This window comes from Pseudophryne corroboree, chromosome 8 (assembly GCF_028390025.1).
Source record: "Pseudophryne corroboree isolate aPseCor3 chromosome 8, aPseCor3.hap2, whole genome shotgun sequence".
Classification (NCBI taxonomy): Eukaryota; Metazoa; Chordata; class Amphibia; order Anura; family Myobatrachidae; genus Pseudophryne; species Pseudophryne corroboree.
Window position 1 is genome coordinate 378906073 of NC_086451.1, and position 26218 is coordinate 378932290.

A 26218-nucleotide genomic window follows, 5' to 3' on the forward strand; every position below is an offset into this window, starting at 1 on the left:
TTCCTTCTCATGTGCTGGTCGCTCTGTTGATAAAGCTCTTGGTCGGCTGTGACGAGTTGGTCTCAGATCCTCACAAGGAGTCCGAGTGTTTATTCTTTTCCCGCCGCAGATAGAATACTGTGAAAGTCAACTCCTGGTCGGCACGGGGCCCTGTCACAACGGATCGTATACAGGAAGCTGAGTGATATTTTATTTCTATGCTTTGATGTTATTTGCGTTTTCATGCGCATGGGGGAGTGCTTGTATTCGGAAAGGCATCCGATAGACTTACCCTAGAGAGAGAGGGGATGTTTCTTATGTTGGTTCCTCTCTATAACATTGCGGCAGGCTGCCGTGCGACTACAGGAGGGGTGACCGAGGGAATGCTGAGGCTGACTCCGAGAGATACTGGAGTTTTCCCTGTGGTGGTGTACCGCTGTTTGGGGATGCCTCAGTTCAGTCACTCTCTGCAGATACCACTGGTAAGTCTACCTTGGTGTGATAGGTTCCCTCACAACGGTTGGTGACGCATTCTTTGTGGGATGCAGTCATTTTAACCGGTTCGATACCGTTCTTTTTTCCCTTTCTGTGCAGATAGTAGAAGGTGAAAAGGTAAGAGTTCTGCAACCTTGTTAGGTTCGCAGAAGCAGATATGGGACCTAATTCTGAGTTGATCGCAGCATCAATTTTGTTAGCAGTTGGTCAAAACCATGTGCACTGCAGGGGGGGCAGATAAAACGTGCAGAGAGTTAGATTTGGGTGTGGTGTGTTCAATCTGCAATCTAAATTGCAGTGTAAAAATAAAGCAGCCAGTGTTTACCCTGCACTGAAACAAAATAACCCACCAAATCTAACTCTCTCTGCACGTGTTACATCTGCCTCCCCTGCAGTGCACATGGTTTTGCCCAACTGCTAACAAAGTTCCTGCTGCGATCAACTCAGAATTACCCCCATCGTCTTCTGTTTCTACCACATCCACCGCATATCGCTGGGTCTATCTGGCTGGAGCCCACCCCGGTGGGAACTCGTCCAATACTCTTCAGTCAGTCCGGGAATGGACTTGGACCTGTGAGTTAATAATGGAATTCAAAGGGGGACATACTGGAGTTTACAGTTGATTCCCCTCACTGATTTTTCAAATAGATCTTACTGATTCCCCTCTGAAAGGGGAGGTAGTACGCAACGCCATACCAGAGTTGCGTCAGGTTCAGAACATTGTCCTGCTGTCCCTAAAAAAGAAAAAAAAATAGAAACAAAGATTTCTACTTACGAAGTTGAACTACAGATTGGAATCTCTCAGGCCAGGGAGCTCCAGCACGTAAAGGTAGATAAGAGTTTAAATGCGTTTTTTTCCCCGCATTCAGCTTACCTGGGTTGATGTCCAGGATTGTGTTTGCCATTTCACCGGAGTGATGGCAGTATGATGGGTTTCTTTCAGTAGTAGGAGCCATTGTTATTCTGTACTGAGACGCTCTCCTGATTAAGGCGAGGTAAAGAAACAAGTGGTGAAACTCGTTGTTTCTCTCTGAGGGTGGTCTTCTGTATTCCGGTGGTCGGGCTCCCGGCGCTCAGTATACCGGCGCCGGGAGCCCGACAGCCGGCATACCGACACTTATTTTCCCTCGTGGGGGTCCACGACCCCCATAGAGGGAGAATAAAATAGTGTGGCGCGCCACCGTGCCCGTAGCGTGGCGAGCGCAGCGAGCCCGCAAGGGGCTCATTTGCGCTCGCCACACTGTCGGTAAGCCGGCGGTCGGCCTCCCGGCGCCGGTATGCTGGTCGCCGGGAGCCCGACCGCCGGCCAGCCGTAGTGAACCCCTCTCTGACTGTTCTTCAACACAGGGAATGGCTGTTGTTCCCAACGACGCAGATGTCAGAGGTGGGTATCAGAGTAGATACTGAACGGTTGAGGTTCTGTGTTTTCCTGTGGAAAGAGGTCTGAGGATCCGGAGTCGGATCAGATTAGCAGTGACAATCCATCAATATGTTCCGTTGATGAAGAAGATGGGTGCGGCCTAAGAGGCCTTTTCGGTGAGCAAGTCAAATGCCAGAGTGGTTTTCACGGGACCAGTTGAAAATGGTCCGGGTCTCACCTGCACATGCACCGGAATATAATCCTAATGGCCAGGATATCACTCCTGAGGTGTCTGCTCAGTTCTCACCTCCTAGAGGGACGAAGGATCGGGATCCAGGAGGCTGGGGAGCAGTCCTTGCAAGGGAAGTATTTCCAGAGGGAAAGGTCAAGATGGGAAGCTTGTCTGCAATAAGCTTTCTTGATTTAAGAGCTATTTTCAACAAACATATTCTTCGTGATCTGCCGTCTTGATTCAGTCGGACGACTTGACAGCAGTGGCGTAAGTGAGCCGCTAGGGCGGAACAAGGAGCAAAGCTGCAATGGCAGAAGCCGAAAAAGTTTTCCGCTGGGTGGAAAGACTGGTAACCGCTATATTAGCAGTCTTCGTTCCGGTTGTGAACAACGGAGAAATAGATTTCCTCTGCAGACGCGATCTCCATCCGGGAGAAATACAGTCGTCATCGAGAAGTCTTTGAGGAGTGCCTCAATTGGACATGTTGGCGTCTCGCCTCAACGAGAGACCTCAGGGATATTGTTCCAGGTCAAGAGACACTCAAGCTATAGCAGTAGATGCCTCATGACACCTTGGGTATTTTCAGTCGGTCGATGTGTCCCCTCCGTTTTCACTCTTCTGAAGGTGATAAACGTAAGAAGAACAAAGGTTCAGGCGATCCTCATTGTTCCAGTCTAGCCACGGAGGGCTTGGTATCCAGTTCTTCAAGATTTACTCATAGAAGATCCCTGGCCTCTTCCTCTACGTGAGGAACTGTTACAGCAAGATCCTGGCGTGTATCAAGACTTACCGTGGTGTAAATCCCAAGAAGGCTGCTACGGAAGATTTTCAGCTGGGTCGTTTGGTCGTTTTTCTCCATTCTTTGCAAGCAGGTGTGGGTGCAGGCCTAAAGTTAGGCTCCAGTTAAGTGCGGTTTTGGCCTTCTAAATTTTCTTTTAAGAAAGAATTGGCAGCCTTTCCGGAAGTTCGGACCTTCGTGAAAGGAGTACTGCACATCCAACCTCCATTTGTGCTCCCATTGGCACCGTGGGACCTTGACGTGGTGTTGCGTTTTCTTGTGTCACACTGATTGGAACCTTATGAAAGGTTGTGTTAAAATTTCTCTCTTGGAGAGTAGTCATGTTTTTGGCTTTGGCGTCCGCAAGGCGGATGTCGGAAGTAGCGGCTTGGTCTCACAAGAGCCCCTGTTTGATCTTCCAAGTGGATAGAGTGGAATTGAGAACTCGGATAATAGTTCTGCCAAAAGTGGTTTTGGTGTTTCGCAGAAACCAGCCTATTTGATGCCTGTGGTTACTTAAGCATTGGCTGATTCAAGGTCTCTCGATGTAGTCAGGGCTTTGAATATTTATGTCGCTAATTTGGCTCAGATTGGGGAAACAGAGGCTCTGTTTGTCCGGTATGCTCCCAGCGTGATTGGGGCGCCTGCGTCTCTGCAGTCTGTTACACGCTAGATCTGTGATACGATTCGGCGTGCTCGTTCTACAGCTGGATTGCCGTTACCGAAGTCGGTGGAGACCCATTCTACTAGGAAGATGGGCTCTTCTTGGGCGGATGCCCGAGGAGTTTCGACGATTCAACTTTGCCGAGCGGCTACTTGGTTGGGTTCAAACACTTTTGCTAAGCTCTACAAGTTTGATACCCTGGCTGATGGGGACCTCATGTTTGCTCAGTCGGTGCTGCAGAGTCGTCCGCACTCTCCCGCCCGGTCTGGAGCTTTGGTATAAACCCAGTGGTCCTTACGGAATCCCCAGCATCCTCTAGGACGTATGAGAAAATAGAATTTTAATACCTACCGGCAAATCCTTTTCTCTTAGTCCGTAGAGGATGCTGGGCACCCGTCCCAGTGCGTACTGTGTCTGCAGTTATTGGTTATGGTTACACTCTTGTGGTGTTTCTTCTCTGTCAGGCTGTTGCTGACATTGTTGATGCCGTGGCATGCGGTGTCTTATTATTGGTTGTGTTGACACACAGGTTGTGTTACATATTCTCTCAGCATGTGGCTGTATATTGTTCATGCCGTTGGCTGGTATTCTCTTGAATGCCAAGTTCTGCGGTATGTTCGAGGTGTGAGCTGGTATGACACTCACTGTGTTTAAACAATAAATTCTTTCCTCAAAATTTCTGTCTCCCTGGGCACAGTTCTCTAACTGGATTCTGGAGGGGGGGCATAGAGGGAGGAGCCAGTTCACACCCATTCAAAGTCTTATAGTGTGCCCATGTCTCCTGCGGATCCCGTCTATACCCCATGGTCCTTACGGAGTCCCCAGCATCCTCTACGGACTAAGAGAAAAGGATTTACCGGTAGGTATTAAAATCCTATTTTCTCATTTTATTTCTTTATGGTGTAGGGTTTATTTTTATGTTTAGTGGAAAAGATGTGTAAAATTCTATATTTTTGACAATAATAATAGACATTGCTTGAAAACAGCCCTTCTTTGCTATCCAGCGCGGGGGATGCTGCTGTGACTTTATGCTGCTAAATGGTAACCTGGCAGTACAACAGGATACTCATGGTAGTAATCTAAAGCCTCTACTAGTATATTGTTATAGCACCAAGCTGAGTTCTCCATTTTGTTTGTGTTAAGGGCCTTATACACATGGTGATGTGCCCCCGTGGTGCCTGATGGCTGACGGGTGACCCAGCGGCAGGGGGGTAATGAAGTTTCTTCACTCCCCCCCCTCCCCCCCCCCATCACCTGACTCCATAACAGTGCATGCTAATATGGACGAGATCGTCCATATTGGCCTGCACGCATAAGCGACGGGGCAGCAACGATGAACGAGCGCGGGGCCGTGCATCGTTCATTGTTGGTGCCTACACACTGAACAATATCAGTGAGTTCTCGTTCATTAATGAATGAGAATGTTCATGTCGTTCACTGTTATCTGCCAGTGTGTAGGGCCCATTACTGTGCAAGAACATCTGCATAAGAACCACATTGTATCCCTTCTGTAACTGCTGGTTACCAGTCAGGTGTACGCATCACTTGCACATAGTACAGACAATGGTTTTATGGCCTGAGTCAATGTCCGTTAAAGTAGAGCCTATCCATTTATTCGTAATTAGTGACCTCATTGAAATATTCAGGAGCACTTGTGACAAATCCAGCTAACCATTTAATTTCCTCTCCCTAGACCAGTGAATCTGTAACACTTGACCTCCTGACCTATGCTGACCTGGAGTTGCTACGTCATAGGAAAGCAGGAGGAGCCCAGCGACAAGCGCCCGCAGCCAGAAGCTCCACCCTCAGCTCCAAGCGATACTTGATACTTATCTATTCAGTGGAATTTGACAGGTGAATATTATGAGCAGTTGTAGACTGCTTTTGCTCTCTTCCACCTTGCTCTATGCTCATTTATTTATGTTTGCAGGATACATTATCCTCTCCCTCTTCCGTATGTTGGTAAACCAGACCCTGTGTACTTGCGACAAGTGATCCGAGGGTTGAAGGATGAGCTGGCTGCTCTGAAACTGGTGTCAAATGATGAGAACAGGGAGCCTGAGATCCGGCAGCTGCAGGAAGAGTGAGTATTATCCTCTACTGAAGAGCTGTATCCAGATGTGCAGTGCTTGTTTCCTCTACGGTCCTTTGCAAAGAATCATTTGGTGCCAATCAGTTTATGACATCAAGTAAATGGGGAGGGAGGAATTTCTGGTGTGCCCCTATTTGTGGTATGTGCAGTGCCGATTTATTACAGAGAGGTGATTGTGTTTTGTTTTTTTAAAGAAGCACTGTCACAATCCAGTCTGTGATATTCTCTCATTGTCCTGTAGTAACTGTCTTCCTTCATACTATCTTCAATTACTAGGCTCCAACGTATGACCGAGGAAAAGAGAGAGGCTGATCTTGCGTTACAGCGGCGGCAGGACCTAGAAATTCCCAATGGTAAAGAAACCAGTCACATACGTGTCCTGAAGAGAGCGGTACAGACTTTGGAGATGGAGCTGCAGAAGGAGAGGAGCAGGAGTCAGCGGCTGGCCAGCAAGAGGAGGGAGGAGTGCCAGCAGCTAACAGAGCAGGTAGAAGGGTGGGGAATTGTACCTTAGTAGGTAGTAGGCCTCATCTTCTCCTCTTTCTTATAGAAATTTGCTTTAGAATATAGGGGGTCATGTCGAGTCGATCGCACGCTGCCGATTTTCGCTGCGATCAGGTCTCTACTGCACCGCAATGCGCACGCGCGTCATACGGGTACAATGCGGATCGTTGCTGAGCTATGGATTTAACGAAGAATCCATACGCACAGCCGATCGCAAGAAGATTGACAGAAAAAGGGCGTTTATGGGTGTCAACTGATCGTTTTCTGGGAGTGGTAGGGAAAACGCAGGCGTGTCCGGGCGCTTGGAGGGAGGGTATGTGACGTCCATTCTGGCACCAAAAAGACTGAAGTGATCGCAAGGGCTGAGTAAGTTCAGACCTACTCTGAAACTGCACAAAATGTTTTTGCAGAGCTTGGCTGCACAGGCGATCGCACACTTGCAAAGCGGCAACTGTGCGTTTGCACGGCTGCTAAAAACAGCTAGCGAGCGATCAACTCGGAATAAGGGCCATAGTGAAGAAACTTTCCAAACTTGGGGCTGATTTAGAGATGTGCGCTAATGTATTCACAGATGCGATTCCATATACATATACTGGGCCTAATTTAGACTGGATCGCAGCGGCAGCGATCGCAGTCTCAATCCCTATGTGGAGTGCGCACGTGCACCTCGGGAGCCCAGTGAGATGCTAAAGGCAGCGATCACCTCTGCCTGATTTCACGCCCCCTCCCGCCCCTGCCTGTCAAACGGCAATAGAACGCCGCTGGTGGGGCGCGGTCCGGACAAACGGAGGCGTGTACGGACCGTAGCGGGGGCGGGCCGCCGCGGATGCGTGACGTCACATGTAGCTACTGCGACCTGAAACGCGGGGAGTAGCGGCCTGCCAGCGCGCAGGAGCTGCACTGGTAGGGAGCTACTCAACGGGTGCAAAAGCATTGCCGCAGTGCGATGCTTTTGCAGCCTTGCGGGGGGGGGGGGGGGGGGAGCAGAGCCAGACATGCGGGGTGGACTAGCCTTCTGCTGGGCGTCCCCCATCATGTCTGAGTAAATGATCGTGGATGTGCTAAATTTAGCACATCTGTAATCAGATCTGAATTACCCCCAATGTGGGAGAGCAGCTGCGTACAGACACGCAGCATTTCTGGCAGATTCTTTGATAATTGACTCCCTAAGTAACTGTACGGTTGCGCAAAATGGCCACAGGATCTGAGAAGCTGGTGCCATGTTTTTGCGTATGGGAACACAGTTGCAGGCAGAGACAATCACCCGAAAAAGGTTGCAGCATGCCTGCGTGTATCCCCCAGTCTCCCCGTTACTCTCCCAAACAGGCCCTGACTGTCAATCACGTTGCAAATAAATCCTCACTGCGAGCAGCATCGCTGTGGTACCTTTGCATGTGCGCAGTGCGACCGTGATGCATGCACAGTTGTCAGATAATCGATCCACTCCGTAAATGTCCGCATTGCATACATCCCTGAATCGGGACCTCTGTCCTGTACCAGAAACTATATACTATATAAGCCTCACTGCAGTCTTGTTTGACCATGAGAAATCCATTGGGTAGCTTGCAGCATCCATGGTGCCACGCAAGCTGCCCGTCGTCAAGGCCAGGAAATCTTTGTGCAACCCCGGAGATACCTGGCCTCTTCTCTTCCCCCTAAACGGTGGTGACACGCCTCTGTTTGGAGAAATGGAGCTGCCGCCGCCCCAAAACGGCATCAGACTGTCAATCACTGCCGGTCTGATGCCAGACTGCGTCCTGTGTCTCAGGACCCATTCACGCAAAAAGGGTCCTGCGATAATTGGTACTTTGCAGCGCAGGGTGTACCTCCGTCCGCATCTGAATCGGGCCCGTTGTGTAAAAATGTAAAACTGTGTGAGGCACTTTGTGCATGCTAACAATCGTATTATACATTGTTCTGGAAGGAGCTGTAAATAATCAATCACTACAAATAGATTGCTCTGCGGTCTTCTGTTATTTACCATGTGGTGGTGTGATTGGGATTGAATGTGCAGCTGTTACTTCCAGATTACCCGATTTTCTTCTGATATTGGACTTATTTTCCTTTACAAGAGACAATGTATTGCTGACAGTCCTGTGTTACTCTGTCTCCTAACTCAGCTGGAAGAAGCGCGAGCTGTGGAGCGCACACTTTGTCTGAAGGTGAAGAGTCTGACCACAGAGCTGGCGATGTACAAGAGAGGGTGAGGAGCACTGCTGAATTTATATATCCAATTGATAGAAGCCTTGGGTTTGTTTTATCAGCATCCCCTAACTATGCTTTCGTATGTTTCTCTAACGTCCTAGTGGATGCTGGGGACTCCGTAAGGACCATGGGGAATAGACGGGCTCCGCAGGAGACTGGGCACTCTTTAAAGAAAGATTAGGTACTATCTGGTGTGCACTGGCTCCTCCCTCTATGCCCCTCCTCCAGACCTCCGTTAGAATCTGTGCCCGGACAGAGCTGGGTGCTTTTAGTGAGCTCTCCTGAGCTTGCTATTAAGAAAGTATTTTAGTTAGGTTTTTTATTTTCAGAGAGCTTCTGCTGGCAACAGACTCTCTGCTACGAGGGACTGAGGGGAGAGAAGCAAACCTACTAACTGCGGCTAGGTTGCGCTTCTTAGGCTACTGGACACCATTAGCTCCAGAGGGATCAAACACAGGAACTTAACCTTGGTCGTCCGTTCCCGGAGCCGCGCCGCCATCCCCCTCGCAGAGCCAGAAGACAGAAGCCGGCGGGTGAAGCAAGAAGACATCAAAATCGGTGGCAGAAGACTCCTGTCTTCACATGAGGTAGCGCACAGCTCTGCAGCTGTGTGCCATTGCTCCCACACTACCCACACACTCCGGTCACTGTAGGGCGCGGGGGGGCGCCCTGGGCAGCAATTATGATACCTCTTGGCAAAAGTCACATATATACAGCTGGGCACTGTATATATGTATGAGCCCCCGCCATTATTTTTACACAGAAAGCGGGACAGAAGCCCGCCGCTGAGGGGGCGGGGCTTCTTCCTCAGCACTCACCAGCGCCATTTTCTCTCCACAGCTCCGCTGAGAGGAAGCTCCACAGGCTCTCCCCTGCAGTCTCCAGGTAGAAAGAGGGTAAAAAGAGAGGGGGGGCACATAAATTTAGGCGCATAAATCAGTTATACAGCAGCTGCTGGGTAAACACTAAGTTACTGTGTAATCCCTGGGTTATATAGCGCTGGGGTGTGTGCTGGCATACTCTCTCTCTGTCTCCCCAAAAGGCCTTGTGGGGTCCTGTCCTCAATTAGAGCATCCCCTATGTGTGTGCGGTGTGTCGGTACGATTGTGTCGACATGTTTGACGAGGAAGGCTACGTGGAGGCAGAACAGGTGCAGATGAATGTGGTGTCTCCGCCGACGGCGCCGGCACCTGATTGGATGGATATGTGGAAGGTGTTAAATGATAATGTAAACTCCTTGCATAAAAGGTTGGATAAAGCTGAAGCCTTGGGACAGTCAGGGTGTCAACCCATGCCTGATCCTACAGCTCAGAGGCTGGCAGGGTCTCAAAAGCGCCCACTATCCCAAATTGTTGACACAGATATCGACACGGATTCTGACTCCAGCGTAGATGGCGATGACGTAAAATTGCAGCCTAAAATGGCTAAAGCCATCCGCTACATGATTATAGCAATGAAGGATGTGTTGCATATATCAGAGGAAAACCCTGTCCCTGACAAGAGGGTTTATATGTTTGGGGAGAAAAAGCAAGAGGTGACTTTTCCCCTTCACATGAATTAAATGAATTATGTGAAAAAGCGTGGGATTCTCCTGATAGGAAAGTGCTGATTTCCAAAAGATTACTTATGGCGTATCCTTTCCCGCCAACGGACAGGTTACGCTGGGAATCCTCCCCTAGGGTAGACAAAGCGTTGACGCGCTTATCCAAGAAGGTGGCCCTGCCGTCACAGGATACGGCCGCCCTAAAGGATCCTGCGGATAGGAAGCAGGAAGGTATCCTGAAGTCTGTTTATGCACATTCCGGTACTCTACTGAGGCCAGCAATTGCTTCGGCCTGGATGTGTAGTGCTGTAGCAGCATGGACAGATACTCTGTCTGAGGAAATAGATACCCTGGACAGGGAGACTATTTTACTGACCCTGGGGCATATCAAAGACGCTGTCCTATATATGAGGGATGCCCAGAGGGACATTTGCCTACTGGGCTCTAGAATAAACGCAATGTCGATTTCTGCCAGAAGGGTCCTGTGGACTCGGCAATGGACAGGTGATGCCGACTCTAAAAAACACATGGAGGTTTTACCTTATAAGGGTGAGGAATTGTTTGGGGACGGTCTCTCGGACCTAGTTTCCACAGCTACGGCTGGGAAGTCAAATTTTTTGCCATATATTCCCTCACAGCCTAAGAAAGCACCGTATTACCAAATGCAGTCCTTTCGTTCACAAAAAAGCAAGAAAGTCAGAGGGGCATCCTTTCTTGCCAGAGGCAGGGGTAGAGGAAAGAAGCTGCACCATACAGCTAGTTCCCAGGAACAGAAGTCCTCCCCGGCTTCCACTAAATCCACCGCATGACGCTGGGGCTCCACAGGTGGAGCCGGGAGCGGTGGGGGTGCGTCTCCGAAATTTCAGCCACCAGTGGGTTCGTTCACAGGTGGGTCCCTGGGCTATACAGATTGTGTCTCAGGGATACAAGCTGGAATTCGAAGTGATGCCCCCTCACCGTTACCTAAAATCAGCCCTGCCAGCTTCCCCCAGGGAATGGGAGGTAGTGTTAGCGGCAATTCACAAGTTATATCTCCAGCAGGTGGTGGTAAGGTTCCCCTCCTTCAACAGGGAAGGGGTTACTATTCCACAATGTTTGTGGTACCGAAACCGGACGGTTCGGTCAGACCCATTTTGTATTTAAAATCCCTGAATATTTATCTGAAGAAATTCAAGTTCAAATGGAATCGCTCAGAGCGGTCGTTGCAAGCCTGGAAGAGGGGGATTTTATGGTGTCTCTGGACATCAAGGATGCTTACTTGCATGTCCCCATTTATCCACCTCATCAGGAGTACCTCAGGTTTGTGGTACAGGACTGTCATTACCAATTCCAGACGTTGCCGTTTGGCCTGTCCACGGCACCGAGAATATTTACCAAGGTAATGGCGGAAATGATGGTGCTCCTTCGAAAGCAAGGAGTTACAATTAACCCATACTTGGACGATCTCCTCAAAAAGGCGAGGTCCAGGGAGCAGTTGCTGATCAGCGTAGCACACTCTCAGGAAGTGTTGCAACAGCACGGCTGGATTCTGAATATTCCAAAGTCGCAGCTGATTCCTACGACGCGTCTGCCCTTCCTGGGCATGATTCTGGACACAGACCAGAAGAAGGTGTTTCTCCCGGCGGAGAAGGCTCAGGAGCTCGTGACTCTGGTCAGAGACCTCCTAAAACCAAAACAGGTGTCGGTGCATCACTGCACGCGAGTCCTGGGAAAGATGGTGGCGTCATACGAAGCCATTCCCTTCAGCATGTTCCATGCGAGGATCTTTCAGTGGGATCTGTTGGACAAGTGGTCCGGATCGCATCTTCAGATGCATCGGCTGCTCACCCTATCCCCCAGGGCCAGGGTGTCTCTTCTGTGGTGGCTGCAGAGTGCTCACCTTCTCGAGGGCCGCAGGTTCGGCATACAGGACTGGGTCCTGGTGACCACGGATGCAAGCCTCCGAGGATGGGGGGCAGTCACTCAGGGAAGAAACTTCCAAGGGCTGTGGTCAAGTCAGGAGGCTTGTCTGCACATCAGTATCCTGGAACTAAGGGCCATATACAACGCCCTGAGTCAAGCGGAGCCTCTGCTTCGGAACCAACCGGTGCTGATTCAGTCAGACAACATCACCGCAGTGGCCCATGTAAACCGCCAGGGCGGCACAAGAAGCAGGGTGGCAATGGCGGAAGCCACCAGGATTCTTCGTTGGGCGGAGAATCACGTGCAAGCACTGTCAGCAGTGTTCATTCCGGGAGTGGACAACTGGGAAGCAGACTTCCTCAGCAGGCACGACCTCCACCCGGGAGAGTGGGGACTTCATCAAGAAGTCTTCACGCAGATTGCAAATCGATGGGAACTGCCACAGGTGGACATGATGGCGTCCCGCCTCAACAATAAGCTAAAAAGGTATTGCGCCAGGTCAAGGGACCCTCAGGCGATAGCAGTGGACGCACTAGTAACACCGTGGGTGTTCCAGTCGGTCTATGTGTTCCCTCCTCTTCCACTCATACCCAAGGTGCTGAGAATCGTAAGGAAAAGAGGAGTGAGAACAATACTCATTGTTCTGGATTGGCCAAGAAGGACTTGGTACCCGGAACTGCAAGAAATGCTCACAGAGGACCCATGGCCTCTGCCTCTCAGACAGGACCTGTTGCAACGGGGACCCTGTCAGTTCCAAGATTACCGCGGCTGCGTTTGACGGCATGGCGGTTGAACGCCGGATCCTAGCGGAAAAAGGCATTCCGGATGAAGTTATTCCTACGCTAATAAAGGCTAGGAAGGATGTGACAGCAAAGCACTATCACCGTATATGGCGAAAATATGTTGCTTGGTGTGAGGCCAGGAAGGCCCCTACAGAGGAATTCCAGCTGGGCCAGTTCCTGCACTTCCTACAGTCAGGAGTGACTATGGGCTAAAAATTGGGGTCCATAAAGGTCCAGATTTCAGCCCTATCCATTTTCTTTCAAAAAGAACTGGCTTCTCTTCCTGAGGTTCAGACGTTTGTTAAGGGAGTGCGACATATTCAGCCCCCTTTTGTGCCACCAGTGGCACCTTGGGATCTCAACGTGGTGTTGGGTTTCCTGAAATCCCACTGGTTTGAGCCACTTAAGACCATGGAGCTAAAGTATCTCACGTGGAAAGTGGTCATGCTATTGGCCTTAGCTTCGGCTAGGCGTGTGTCAGAATTGGCGGCTTTGTCATGTAAAAGCCCCTATCTGGTTTTCCATATGGACAGGGCAGAATTACGGACTCGTCCGCAGTTTCTGCCGAAGGTGGTGTCATCCTTTCATTTGAACCAACCTATTGTGGTGCCTGCGGCTACTCGTGACTTGGAGGATTCCAAGTTGCTTGATGTACTCAGGGCTTTGAAGATTTATGTAGCCAGAACGGCTGGAGTCAGAAAAACTGACTCGCTGTTTATCCTGTATGCATCCAACAAGCTGGGTGCTCCTGCTTCAAAGCAGACTATTGCTCGCTGGATTTGTAACACGATCCAGCAGGCTCATTCTGCGGCTGGCTTGCCGCATCCAAAATCAGTAAAAGCCCATTCCACAAGGAAAGTGGGCTCTTCTTGGGCGGCTGCCCGAGGGGTCTCGGCATTACAGCTTTGCCGAGCTGCTACTTGGTCGGGTTCAAACACCTTTGCAAAATTCTACAAGTTTGATACCCTGGCTGAGGAGGACCTTGTGTTTGCCCATTCGGTGCTGCAGAGTCATCCGCACTCTCCCGCCCGTTTGGGAGCTTTGGTATAATCCCCATGGTTCTTACGGAGTCCCCAGCATCCTCTAGGACGTTAGAGAAAATAAGATTTTACTCACCGGTAAATCTATTTCTCGTAGTCCGTAGTGGATGCTGGGCGCCCGTCCCAAGTGCGGACTTTCTGCAATACGTGTATATAGTTATTGCTTGATAAAGGGTTATGTTATGTGGCATCCGTTGAGTGATGCTCGTTTGTTGTTCATACTGTTAACTGGATGTGTTATCACGAGTTGCACGGTGTGATTGGTGTGGCTGGTATGAGTCTTATCCTGGATTCCAAAATCCTTTCCTTGTTGTGTTAGCTCTTCCGGGCACAGTTTCCTTAACTGAGGTCTGGAGGAGGGGCATAGAGGGAGGAGCCAGTGCACACCATTAGTACTAATTCTTTCTTAGAGTGCCCAGTCTCCTGCGGAGCCCGTCTATTCCCCATGGTCCTTACGGAGTCCCCAGCATCCACTACGGACTACGAGAAATAGATTTACCGGTGAGTAAAATCTTATTTTTTATATCAAAGTATGACATAAGCCTAACATTATTTAGTCTCTTGCCCCTCCTACAGACGTGTGACACCTACTGGCCCTTCCTCTCAGAGTCGGTCCAGCTCTGCCGGTAGGGGACCCATTCACCGTAGTACTTCTAGGGGAGAGACTGGCACAAGAAGGGAGCGGTCCACGTCACGGGAGAGAAGTGGGCGGAGCTCAGGAGAGGGAAGGAGTCTCGCTAGGCAGCCAAGATTATCACCATCTCCTATGGGTAAGTGCTGTTTCCTTCTGTCTGCACAATTGGCCTAATTCAGTAAGGATTGCAAATTCTGCTAATTAGCAGAATTTGCAATCCTTTAGAGTACATGCTGGGGCCACCAATCGCTGGGCAAGGCCGCCCAGCATGCTGACTGGCGCCTCCCCCCGTTCAACAAGCAGAAGTTGCGAAGGCATCGCAATTTCTACTTGTTAGCAGAAACTGAGGAAGCCTCCTGCCAGTGCAGCTGATCACGCCCCCGTTTGGCAGCCTACACCCCCTTTGCGCCGCACCACACCCACAACGCTCCGTCTCCGCCCTGGACACGGAGCGTTTCACGCCCACCTACCCCGCAACCGCCTCTGCCTGTCAAACGCATTTTCTGCCCCAATTCCCCCCCTCCCAGAGAAAGTGCGGCGCAGGACGGGCGCTGCGCATGCGCCCACAGGGCAATCGTAAAAATTCTGTTTGGATTGCAACCAACCTGAATTAGCCACAATGTACGGTCTGTGAGACAGGTTCCTGATTATCTCCTATATAATAGCCCTGTGACTCTGTGCCTGGCCCTCTAACGCTGGGTGGAGTCACAGCGGTGGGCGGAGTCACAGAGCCCACCACATGTGCAGCGTCTTAGCTCGCGTTAGAGGGTCAGGCACATTATATAGGAGATTGTCCTACGTCTCAGTGGTACCTAATAGTATTCATTCCTCCTCCTACCGGCTGCAATTCTCTGAGGCTTTCTTCAGCTCTAAGCTGTTGCTGTATTCCCCCACTGGCCTGGGGGAATACAGCAACAGCTTAGAGCTGAAGAATGTCCCTGCCACATTGGAGCAGCAGCCGAAGCCTGAGGGTCTGCTCACGATGCTGCTGTCGGTGTGTTTAGGAGCTGCTGTCGGTGGGCAGGGCAAGCAGAGTACAGCAACTACAGGTCAGTGTTCCCATGCCTGCCCCCATCCCACCTCCCCCAGTGCCCCACACCTCTCCCAGTGCCCCACACCTCTCCCGGTGCCCCACACCTGTCCCGGTGCCCCACACCTCTCCCAGTGCCTACACCCATCCCAGTGCCCACACCTCTCCCGTGCCCACACCTCTCCCGTGCCCAACTATCCCGTGCCCACACCTCTCCCAGTGCCCACACCTATCCCAGTCCAGTGCCCACACCTATCCCAGTGCCCACACCTATCCCAGTGCCCATACCTATCCCAGTGCCCACACCTATCCCAGTGCCCACACCTATCCCAGTCCAGTGCCCACAACTATCCAGTTCCCACACCTATCCCAGTACCCACATTTATCCAGTGCCCACACCTCTCCCAGTGCCCACACCTATCCAGTGAGGAAGATGGGGCCCCAAATTGGTGTCTTGCCTAGGACCCCATGAGATCTACATCCGCCTCTGCTATGACTCCCAGGCCGTGGCACCGGGGGAACAACAACTGCTGCCTCCACCATACACATTTATGAGGGACGGGTGGCGCAGCAGAAGGCTTTCATAGCCCTCCCTGTGCCGCTCACCCACCGAGCACATGACTGTGCTGCCCACGCCCATTGGCCCTGGGAGCAGCGCGAGGCCCCGCCCCCTCCTCCTGCATCTAAGGGGGGCGCCCAGATAGCGCATGCAGAGGGGACTGGTGCACCTGAGGCGTGCGGCCGTGCGCAGCACTCGCGTGCGTCACGTGCCCGCCTTTCTCACCTGAAGGATCAGACGGTGTAGAGACAGGACACAGCTGCCCCTGTTCCTCATTGTACCAGCACTCCCCTCTGTGTCTAATGACACCATATACCTCTTCATGCAAGTATGTCTATATCACATACATCCTTATCCGTGTACTATATATTGTCACACATACAATCACATAGTTATAGGTCCCTCCCCCCCCCCGCATCTGCCCTCCCTCCACCCGCAGCATCTACATACTGCCTGCCTCATCCGCCGTCCACCCCGCACCCGCTACATTCTGTACATTGTTCCCCGCAGGCGCCGTTCACGCCGTCGCAAGGGGTACGCCCCCTTCTCCATCAGAAGCCCTTTCGTCATCCAATATTTAACCACTACCAAAACTACCAACGCAGGTAATACGGCATATAATACAAATATAGAACCCCAGAAAGGCGTGCCGGGGTTAAAGGGGCGCAGCCCCTTCCGACGGTGTGAAGAGCGCCCGTAGGGCGCGATGAAGCACCTAGTACCTATACATTTTCTATGGCTCCCCTAGCAGTACGTCTAGTTGCAGTAACACTGTCTAACTTGTATTGGTTGGTGGCAACTTTCCTAGCTTCTATATCACACTGAGGGCTCATTTCAGTTAGGTGCAAATAAGTGCTGCCCTATGGCAAGCTTACGGTACCGCCAGGCTCGCATATTTTTATTTGCAGCCTGATTAAGCTGTGTACAAATATCCACGAGTCCGGGGTAAAAAACATTATGCATTCATATTGTGTGTGTTTTACTGCCTCTTCTCCTCATATAGATAAACTCTCCTGGGCCTTTTTTGTACTTTCTCAGTTAGGTTTTCTCATTATCGGCTATACTGTGTCAAAAGCTTATTTCATCACACAAAGAAGGAGAGAGAATATTTTCCTCATTCGTTTGCAGTTACCAGTTGTATGTTATGTATGCTGTTTTGTTTTGTTTTGTGGGCTTTGCTTCTGGGTCTATCACCTCAACTGAAAGCATTGGACAATCTTCCCCCGCCCCTCCCCAAATATCACTGGCTTTACTTAAACATCCAACTGGGGGACACTGGAACCATGGGGTATAGAGGTGCTAGCAGGAGCTTGGGTACTTGATAAGTATTCCTACAAGGCCTGAGCACCTACCTCTCGTACATCCCCTAGCCTCAAGACCATCAGTTTATCTACAGTGCCGGTTATCATGGCACTTATTTGTTTTTTAACTTGGACTCTTGGAACAGAAGAGATAGAGAGGGGAACTTGTCACTACTGCCATAGGTAGTGACCACAGACGAGTGTGTCTGCTGCCATAACAGCAGACATTTTCTCAGCCCAGGACCATGATCCAGATGCACAGCAGCTGTTATTGAACCCCTCTCTACCCACAGGGGATAAGGGAGGAATTCATTGTACAGTCTGGTAAGAGTACTGGAGATTGTACATGTAGTTAGTGCATCTTTGGCTGGACGTGTTTAAGATTGAATCCCTGAAATTGGCCATGAACAATAATGGAGAACAATGTGTTTCTGCACTACTTGGGTTCTGCCTGGCAGGAGAGTGGGGAGTATTTACAAATATCATGGCAGCTATGGCAGCTCTACTGAGATTCAGATCCTTGACTGGAGGCTGGATCATCAACTTTTCTCCTTCATCCACTAGGGGCCACTGGAGTGTAGTTACAATGGGGAAATAGTAGGCAGTAATTGGGAGCTGGCACTTTAAAATTCTCACACTGTGGCTAGCTCCTCCCCTACTATCTCCCCTCCAAGCCAGTCTTAGTTTAGTGCCCGAGGTAGCTGGTTCACTTGGGTTTAGCTGAAGAATTTTTTCTTTTTTCTTTATTATTTTATTTTTCTTTCACACACTCACAGACTGGCAGCTCTGCCACTGCCAGTCTGCACCGCGGGAGCTGCCGGCGGGGTCCCATCGCAGCTGCGTGCGGCTCGGGATGGGCCCCGGCTGAGGGAGACACTGAGCTCTCCTGAGTTGGCCGGACACCGCTGCGTGCGGCGCGTGTCGGGGCCACTCCATCCAGCAGAAGATTCCGGCAGCATGGCAGCGGTGAGTATCAAAAATGCCTGGACACCGCTGCGTGCGGCGCGTGTCGGGGCCGCTGGGTCGAAACGCCTGACGGAAGGAAGCGGTGAGTACAATCTCCCCCCCTCCAGACTGATGTATGTTTTTACATTTTTCAGTTTCAGTGTTTTAATACATGGATGGACAGGCTCCCCTATACTCTCCAGTCAGACAGGCTGGAGTGCATAAAAGGCTTACTAATTTGAAATTGGCGCCATTATGTGGGGGGCGGAGCTTCAGCCCGCTCTGTAAGCGGGCTCAGCGCTCTTCACTCCCCGGCTGCAGCATACAGGCAGCCGGGTGATACATTTACATATATCATATATCTGTGTAATAATTAGCATAGCTCTCATGGCAGAGTGGTAACACCTATGGTTACGATGCCCACGAGCTAGGGTTCGATTCCAGCAAAGGACACACTCTCTCCCCGGCCGCAGCATACACACTTACAGGCAGCCGGATGATAGTGCGGTTTTAATTTGAAAGTGACCGGAGCAGGGGGGCGGAGCTAACTCCAGCTCCGTTCGGCGGGCTCAGGCTTTCCGCTCCCCGGCCGCACATCGCTCCCCGGCCGCAGCATACAGGCGGCCGGGGGATGCATGGGCGCTTTCCGCTTACTATACAGCGGATTTGAATTTGGCGCCGAAGCGGAGGGGGCGGAGCTAACTCCCGCTCTGTACGGCGGGCTTTCTCCGCTCCCCAGCCGCTGCAGCATGACGAGACGCCGCTCCACAGTCCCCCGCTCCCTGGGCCACTGAAAGCTCCTTTCCTCTCCTGGCTGTGCAGGGAGGATTCTTTACATGTATAAGGTATGAGGGGGGAAGGGGGGTGAAGCTTATTCCCCCCGGTGGAGGCTCCCAGCTCTCATTGTCTCTAGGCAACACACCTGTCTCTGGAGTTTGTAGCTTTTCTGTGCAGTGTGCTGCAGAAATATTGTTACATCTTGCTTTGGCTACATTCCTCCTGCAGGGGAGTCCTCTGCCCCATTTCAGACATTTAGATCAGGGAATCTGCTCTATTACAGGAGCTGGGACTCAGCTCATTGATAATTAAAAATCTACTGTGCAGTATTTCTTTACCCTACAAATACACAGTATTTATCTACCCTATTAGGTGCACAGTAATTATCTACCCTATTAGGTGCACAGTATTTATCTGCCCTATTAGGTGCATGGGTTCACTGTGGTGTGTGTATATAGATATATATAGATATGTTTGTATATATATATATTTAAGTGTGTGGGTATGTATATAGATATATCCATACAATACCATATATAGGGGATAAAACAAACACTTCCGCAATGTTTTCTAGAAACAGAATACCCCACCTTGCCACATAACATTTTCACCCATCTTTTCTCACAGGCTGGTCACCATTTTGAAAAGCCAGCGGAACCTCTGAGAAACATCGGGTGCACCTTAATTAGCGGTACACTACATACAGGGCGGGGTGTTGCCTTCCCTTTATTATTCCTTGGTGTCACTAGTTACTAATGCTATTTGTAATTGGGGAATGTGTGTGGCATCAGACAAATAGCGCTGTGGCTCAGTACGCTAGTAGCGGGTATCTGAACAGGGGTTTGAATCCAAACAAAACTTTAAGGGGAGCTCCTATAGCCTAGGGCTAAGACTCCTGTCCCACAGCGCAGCGTTACTGGTTCAGGTCTCCGCTGCTCCAGAAAGTTTATTTGAATCGTGTCGGTCACTACACATTATAGTGCAGACCTTACATAGGGCTGTGTTTATTTAACCCACCTTTTCTCCTTTCGTTTGTCTCACCTGGGATAGTCAAAGAATTCCCTCTTAGGTGTGAAGTATGCGGTGGAGCCATCTGCAGAGCCCTCCACGCACCTGCAGGACACTCCTGTTTGAACAGCTCAGATTATACAGGTAATGTCACTGGTAACCAGAGACCTTGTACGTCATTTCACCTCTCCAGGTTTCTAAAGGAACCTTGCTAACCTTCCATGTTACAATACTGATGATGTCTGTTTTCTGTGGAGTCTGAACCTGTGTCTCAGAATATCCAGGTGCATTATACAGCAGTTCGTCTGAGACTGCAGGTAAAGGAGGCGGACACGTCAAGTCCATCAGGGTTCGACGCCGATGACTAAATGACAGCGACTGGTCCAGTTTCGGATGAGCTGGGCAGGCTCCGGTAGACGGCCGGCAGACACCCGAATACACAATTTCAGGTATCAAACAATGTTTGTTTTCCTATCCTTTCCCCGCAGACAACAGGAAAGGGTATCAGAACCTCTCCAGGGTATACCCCTCGATGTATCGCCGGTCCAACAAGCTGCCGTTTTCCTGAGGCAACCTTGCTCAGGGATCCATCGAAGACATATACGGCAGCAGGGTTCTACCTTGTCCGGAGCAGGTAGGTTGTGGAACAATTGTCCTCTAGGTTACAGGATGTTTCGCATCCGGATCAATTGATACTTTGGTACGGGTCAGAATCACGATTCTGCTTTATGTTCTTTGGAGGTCTCCACGTCTGCAGTCTCGGAACCTGCATTTTCGCTTTGGGCTGTCTTAACCCGACGACCTCTGGGGCTGCGACAGTGACAGGTGAACATGAAATCCTACGGGGCAGATGGTTCAGGGGAAGGAACTTTCTGCAGGATTTCTTGAACCATTGGAGGTAAGTCCACTTTGCTTTCTCCTACTTCTGCCCCAGCTCCAAGACAGACCTTTACCGGTCTTTCCTTTAGATTTTTACCGTGCCCTTTCAGGCTTCCGATTCCACACGGGCGATATCTCTGTCGCCAGGGGATCTCAGAAGAAAAAAAAAAAAAAAGCTGAAGCAGAGGTTCAGCATCCTCGGTCCAGTCTGATTTTACATCATCCTATACACACACTAAAGGTCAGACTTTCCTACCACCTGGAGGGTCCCAGGGTAGGCGCAGGTCGGTGGAAGAAGGCTTGGGCGGTTACAGACTAGATTTGGGAGTACAACCGTCTCGGGAGTCCCTCGGCAGGGGTCGACCGATTTACGATGACAAGAGAGTCATAATGCGGCGCTCCATATGCTTTTAACCGCAAAGGGTGTTGATCCCTGTTTTTTACATATCATTTGAATCGGGACAGTTCTCAGGCCTTTGTTTTCTTTTCACGTTCCGAAGCCAGTTGGCTCGGCCAGGCCTATTCTGGCCTTAGAATCCTTTCAGTCTGTGATTGCTAGTTGAACCAGAAAGGGAGTTTTACGCGTCCCTTGTCTTCAGGGATGCCTGTTTACTGATTTCCGTTGGGTTTCCTCATCGGGCTTTACTCAGTCGTATTACAGGATTCTCATTTTCACTGTAAGTCCTTTTCTTTCGGTCTCTCTTCCGCTCCCACAGGGTTCAGGAAGATCACAGAATAACTCTTTTTCAAGGGGTTGACGTTGGTTCCCTAATGGGACAATCTACTGCTACTATCCCACTCTGTATATTACGTGGCTTCTGAAGATCCGATTTATGCTCCTCATAAACGTTTTCTCAACAGGGTCCGTCGGAGGATTTTTCCTTCCTCTGTACCAGGTACTCTATTTCTTCAGTCAAGCTGCGACGCAATGAGTGGTCGCCTACATTCCCCTCTGAGCGGGGGACAACAATCTTCTTTCCAGATCAGGCCACCAGGTCAGACTCCTGGGTGAGGGAACATTCCCCGGAGTTTTGTCAGCTGGTCTGCTGTGGGCGGAGATTTCGAATCGACCTCAGGGCGTTCTGACTGACTCTTTAACCCTTTACTACTCACCGACGTGAGCTCTGGTGGCAGTAGCCGAGGATGCCCTCAGGGCTCCTGGGAGTTTCTGGTTATTCTATCCTGCCTCCTTTTCTATTTCTACCTCACTTTCGGTAACACAGGAGGAGAATATGCGTGCTAGTCCTCTCGGTGGCTCTGGTTGGGCCACCCATGACTTGAAGATACGGCTACAACTGTTGTCGGTAGAGGAGCCTTGGCTCCTACCTCGACTGGACTGTCTACTTCAACAGGGTCCTTTTCTTTGTTCAATCTTACACTAGTTTCATTTAACCGTGTGACTGTTCACGAGCCCTCAGAAGGGAGGAGTTCCCTAGTTCGGTTAGGCCTACTAGGCCCCGATTTCAGAAGTCTGTTACCTCTTCTCGCTTTTGCCACTTTTGGAAAGCTGTATGGGACATAATAAGGATAAAAGGGGGTTTTCCCCTTCTTTCAGTTACCATTCAGCCGTAATCTTTGGTTTCTCTGGGAGGTTTTGCTCCGCTGCGCTTCAAACCACATTGACCTGAATTTTCGGTCCCTGCCTTTTTCGGTTTTCTTCCAAAAGAAATTAGCCTGGCGCCCGTAAGTTCGGGCTCTCTTTCAGGGAGTACTCTATTAGCAACTCCCCCGGCTGAGCTTCGGCCTCAGCGGTCGTTTCTCCCAAAGGGCATGTCCATTTTTCATATAAATCTGACACTAGTGTTTTTCAGTCCTCTTTGACTGTTGTCAGGGCTCGCTGACTTTCTCTACAGAGGTCTTAGGCTATTCGACGAAGGGTTTTTTCTTCTTTATTCTGTACGATGCTCCCGTACTAAATAGCCAGGGTCCCAGCATATGCTGGGCTGTTGGATACAGTCTTCTTGGCGGTTGCTCGGGAGCCTCCGTTTTCTATTTCAGCGCACTTTACGTGCGTGGTGGGACCTTCGTGGGCAGCTGCCCGTGGGGTCTCCATGAATACTTTATGTCGCGCGGCTACTTGGTCAGACCGACATTCGTTTTGTCAAATTCTACAAGTTTGACACTTTTGCGGCCTCTGCATCTCACTTTGGCCGAGCGGTTTTACAGGACTCTCAGCGCTCTCCCACCCGTTTTGGGAGCTCTGGGACGTCCCCATTGTAACTACGCTCCAGTGGCCCCTAGTGGATGAAGGAGAAATCAGGATTTTGGTACTTACCGATAAATCCCTTTCTCCGATTCCACAGGGGCCACTGGACGCCCGCCCAGCGCTGTTCCTCCTTGTTTTTTGCTTAACGGTTTGCAGATCACCATATGACTGCTTGTTGAGTTCGGGCTAGCCGGTTGTTTGTTAGGTTCTGTTCCAGGTTGGGTTTGTGTTATCCTGGGTTACAGGGCGTCATTAACCTCCTCTACCTTACGGTTTGTTTGTTACAGCTCTCCTCGGGCACAGTTTTACGTAGACTGGCTTGGAGGGGAGATAGTAGGGGAGGAGCTAGCCACAGTGTGAGAATTTTAAAGTGCCAGCTCCCAATTACTGCCTACTATTTCCCCATTGTAACTACGCTCCAGTGGCCCCTGTGGAATCGGAGAAAGGGATTTATCGGTAAGTACCAAAATCCTGATTATTCTAGACCCATATGTTGGCCATGTCCTTTGATTCTCATGGGTGGCTTATCAACTACAAATAAACTAGCCTAGCACCTGCCCAGAAGAATGCCAGACAGCAGTGAGCGTTTTTGCCAGAAGACAAGATTCACTTATTGCAGAGACTTCTAAACACTCAATCAGCTCTCAGACAAACGTCGTAAGATTATGCTTCCATAGGCTTTTCCTGCTAGATGCTACTTCTGGCTGAAAGGTTCTGTGTACAGCATCTTCAGATCCTTCCCTCCTATAGTGGAAGCCTTGCGATGTCCCCATGGTTCCAGTGTTCCCTAATTGGATGTATGAGAAAATGTGACTTTAATTTGCACTAAATCCCTTTCTCAAAATCCGATGGGTTTCATTGTATGCCCACCCTTAGCACTCTGGAACATGATGCCTGCGACCATTCTGCACATCCATGGGCGTAGCCAGAACTTTATGGGAACGAATAAGAGACCCCTCTCTTTACAGCAGTTGTCCATTTTATGTGTTATAGTAGTGCTCTAGTTCATTTAATGAACTATAGTGGTGCCCTAGTTAATGTTATGCCCCATAGTAGGGCATAGCCATAGTTCACATTAGACCGTGCATCTGGAAAGTATTCAAAGCGCTTCACTTTTTCCACATTTTGTTAAGTTACAGCCTTATTCCAAACTGGAATAAACTAATTTTTTCCTCCAAATTCTACACACAATACCCCATAATTACAACGTGAAAAAGGTTTTTCTGCAGTAGGGTACACAGGTTTCCACAGGGAAACATCTGGGTGTAGAGTGGATCTGGATCCAGAGGCACCAACAGGTAAAGCTTTAGCTGTCCCAGGATGCATAGGGGCCTCCTCTATATGACCCAGCCTCCAGGCACTGTGAGCTCAGTTTTGAAGTTGGTGCCTGCAGCAGCAGGTCACTGAACAAGGGGGGCTGCGTCGAGCAGCCCTGGAAGCTTTTGAAAAAAATTTCTCCTGGGCTGGCAGCACTGTGAGTCATAGTGACATTCAGTGCTGCAGCTCCGTCATCTCCCAAGCGGCGCCGCACACTCCCGCTGGCCTGGTTCCCGGGTACCTGTGGCACAGACATCCTGACTTAGGCATGGTCGCAGACTGCTCTCCTGGATCGCGTGGCTGCTACGGGGAGAAGGTAAGAGGTTCTCCCAGGCGGGACCCGCCATTAAATGAGTTCCGTCCATGGTCTGGGGAGACGGTCCGCGGCACTGACGTAGACACTGCCACTGGGCAGGGACCCCACTATACCACTGAGGCATTCAGAGCACAGCGGCATAGGGGAGCCGGCGCTTGACCTGTAACCCCGGCCCAGGGCGCCATCTCCTTGCAGATTTCCCGCCCTGGAGCTGCCTCACTGTCCATCTTACAGCATAGTAGCAGCTGGCCTCTGGGATTGCAGGGCCAGGAATCCCATGTAAAGCCGCCTGTATACAGAGCTGTGACTTTACATTCACTTGAGTATTCTACATGTCTTAGAGACAGCGTTAGTTGAGAAAAGGTGTACATTACAGAGTATATTGGGGGTAATTCCAAGTTGATCGCAGCAGGAATTTTGTTAGCAGTTGGGCAAAACCATGTGCACTGCAGGGGAGGTAGATATAACATGTGCAGAGAGAGTTAGATTTGGGTGTGGTGTGTTCAATCTGCAATCTAATTTGCAGTGTAAATATAAAGCAGACAGTATTTACCCTGCACAGAAATAAAATAATCCACACAAATCTAACTCTTTCTGCACATGTTATATCTGCCTCCCCTGCAGTGCACATGGTTTTGCCCAACTGCTAACAAAATTCCTGCTGCGGTCAACTTGGAATTACCCCCATTGTACGAGTATTCTGTTTTCTCTAATGTCCTAGTGGATGCTGGGGACTCCGTCAGGACCATGGGGAATAGCGGGCTCCGCAGGAGACAGGGCACATCTAAAAAGCTTTTTAGGTCACATGGTGTGTACTGGCCCCTCCCCCTATGACCCTCCTCCAAGCCTCAGTTAGGTTTTTGTGCCCGTCCGAGAAGGGTGCAAACTGGATGGCTCTCTTAAGGAGCTATTTAGTAAAGTTTTTTTTTAGGTTTCTAATCAGTGATTCCTGCTGGCGACAGGATCACTGCAACGAGGGACTTAGGGGAGAGACTGGCAACTCACCTGCGTGCAGGAGGATTGAAGTCTTAGGCTACTGGACACTGAGCTCCAGAGGGAGTCGGAACACAGGTCAGCCTGGGGTTCGTCCCGGAGCCGCGCCGCCGATCCCCCTTACAGACGCTGAAGAAAGACGGCGGAACGGAGGTCCGGAAACAGGCGGCAGAAGACTTCACAGTCTTCAGAGAGGTAGCGCACAGCACTGCAGCTGTGCGCCATTGTTGTCACACGGCTCACTGACACGGTCACGGAGGGTGCAGGGCGCTGCTGGGGGCGCCCTGGGCAGCAATATAAATACCTATTTGGCAAATAAATACATCACATATAGCCATTAAGGCTATATGTATGTATTTTAACCCAGGCCAGTTATTAAAAAACCGGGAGGAAAAGCCCGCCGAAAAGGGGGCGGAGCTTATTCTCCTCAGCACTCAGCGCCATTTTCCTGATCAGCTCCGCTGGTGAGGAAGGCTCCCACTCTCCCCTGCACTGCACTACAGAAACAGGGTTAAAAGAGAAGGGGGGCATAAATTGGCGATATAATGATATATTAAGAGCGCATATATAGAAACAACACCTTCTAGGGTTGTTATATACATTATAGCGCTTTTGGTGTGTGCTGGCAAACTCTCCCTCTGTCTCCCCAAAGGGCTAGTGGGTCCTGTCCTCTATCA

At 50.4% G+C, this 26218-nt stretch overlaps 1 protein-coding gene across 6 annotated transcripts in view; it reads left to right on the forward strand.

Annotated features, from left to right (window-relative positions):
- CCDC61 (coiled-coil domain containing 61) overlaps positions 1 to 26218 on the forward strand; it is a 106087-nt gene that overhangs the window by 64732 nt on the left and 15137 nt on the right. For all 6 annotated transcript variants that reach the window (XM_063937602.1, XM_063937606.1, XM_063937603.1 and 3 more), the window contains exons 4-8: positions 5202 to 5362; positions 5439 to 5591; positions 5877 to 6087; positions 8225 to 8307; positions 14153 to 14346. In XM_063937602.1, coding sequence (XP_063793672.1) covers positions 5202 to 5362; positions 5439 to 5591; positions 5877 to 6087; positions 8225 to 8307; positions 14153 to 14346 — 802 coding nt within the window. The remainder of the gene's footprint in view (positions 1 to 5201; positions 5363 to 5438; positions 5592 to 5876; positions 6088 to 8224; positions 8308 to 14152; positions 14347 to 26218) is intronic.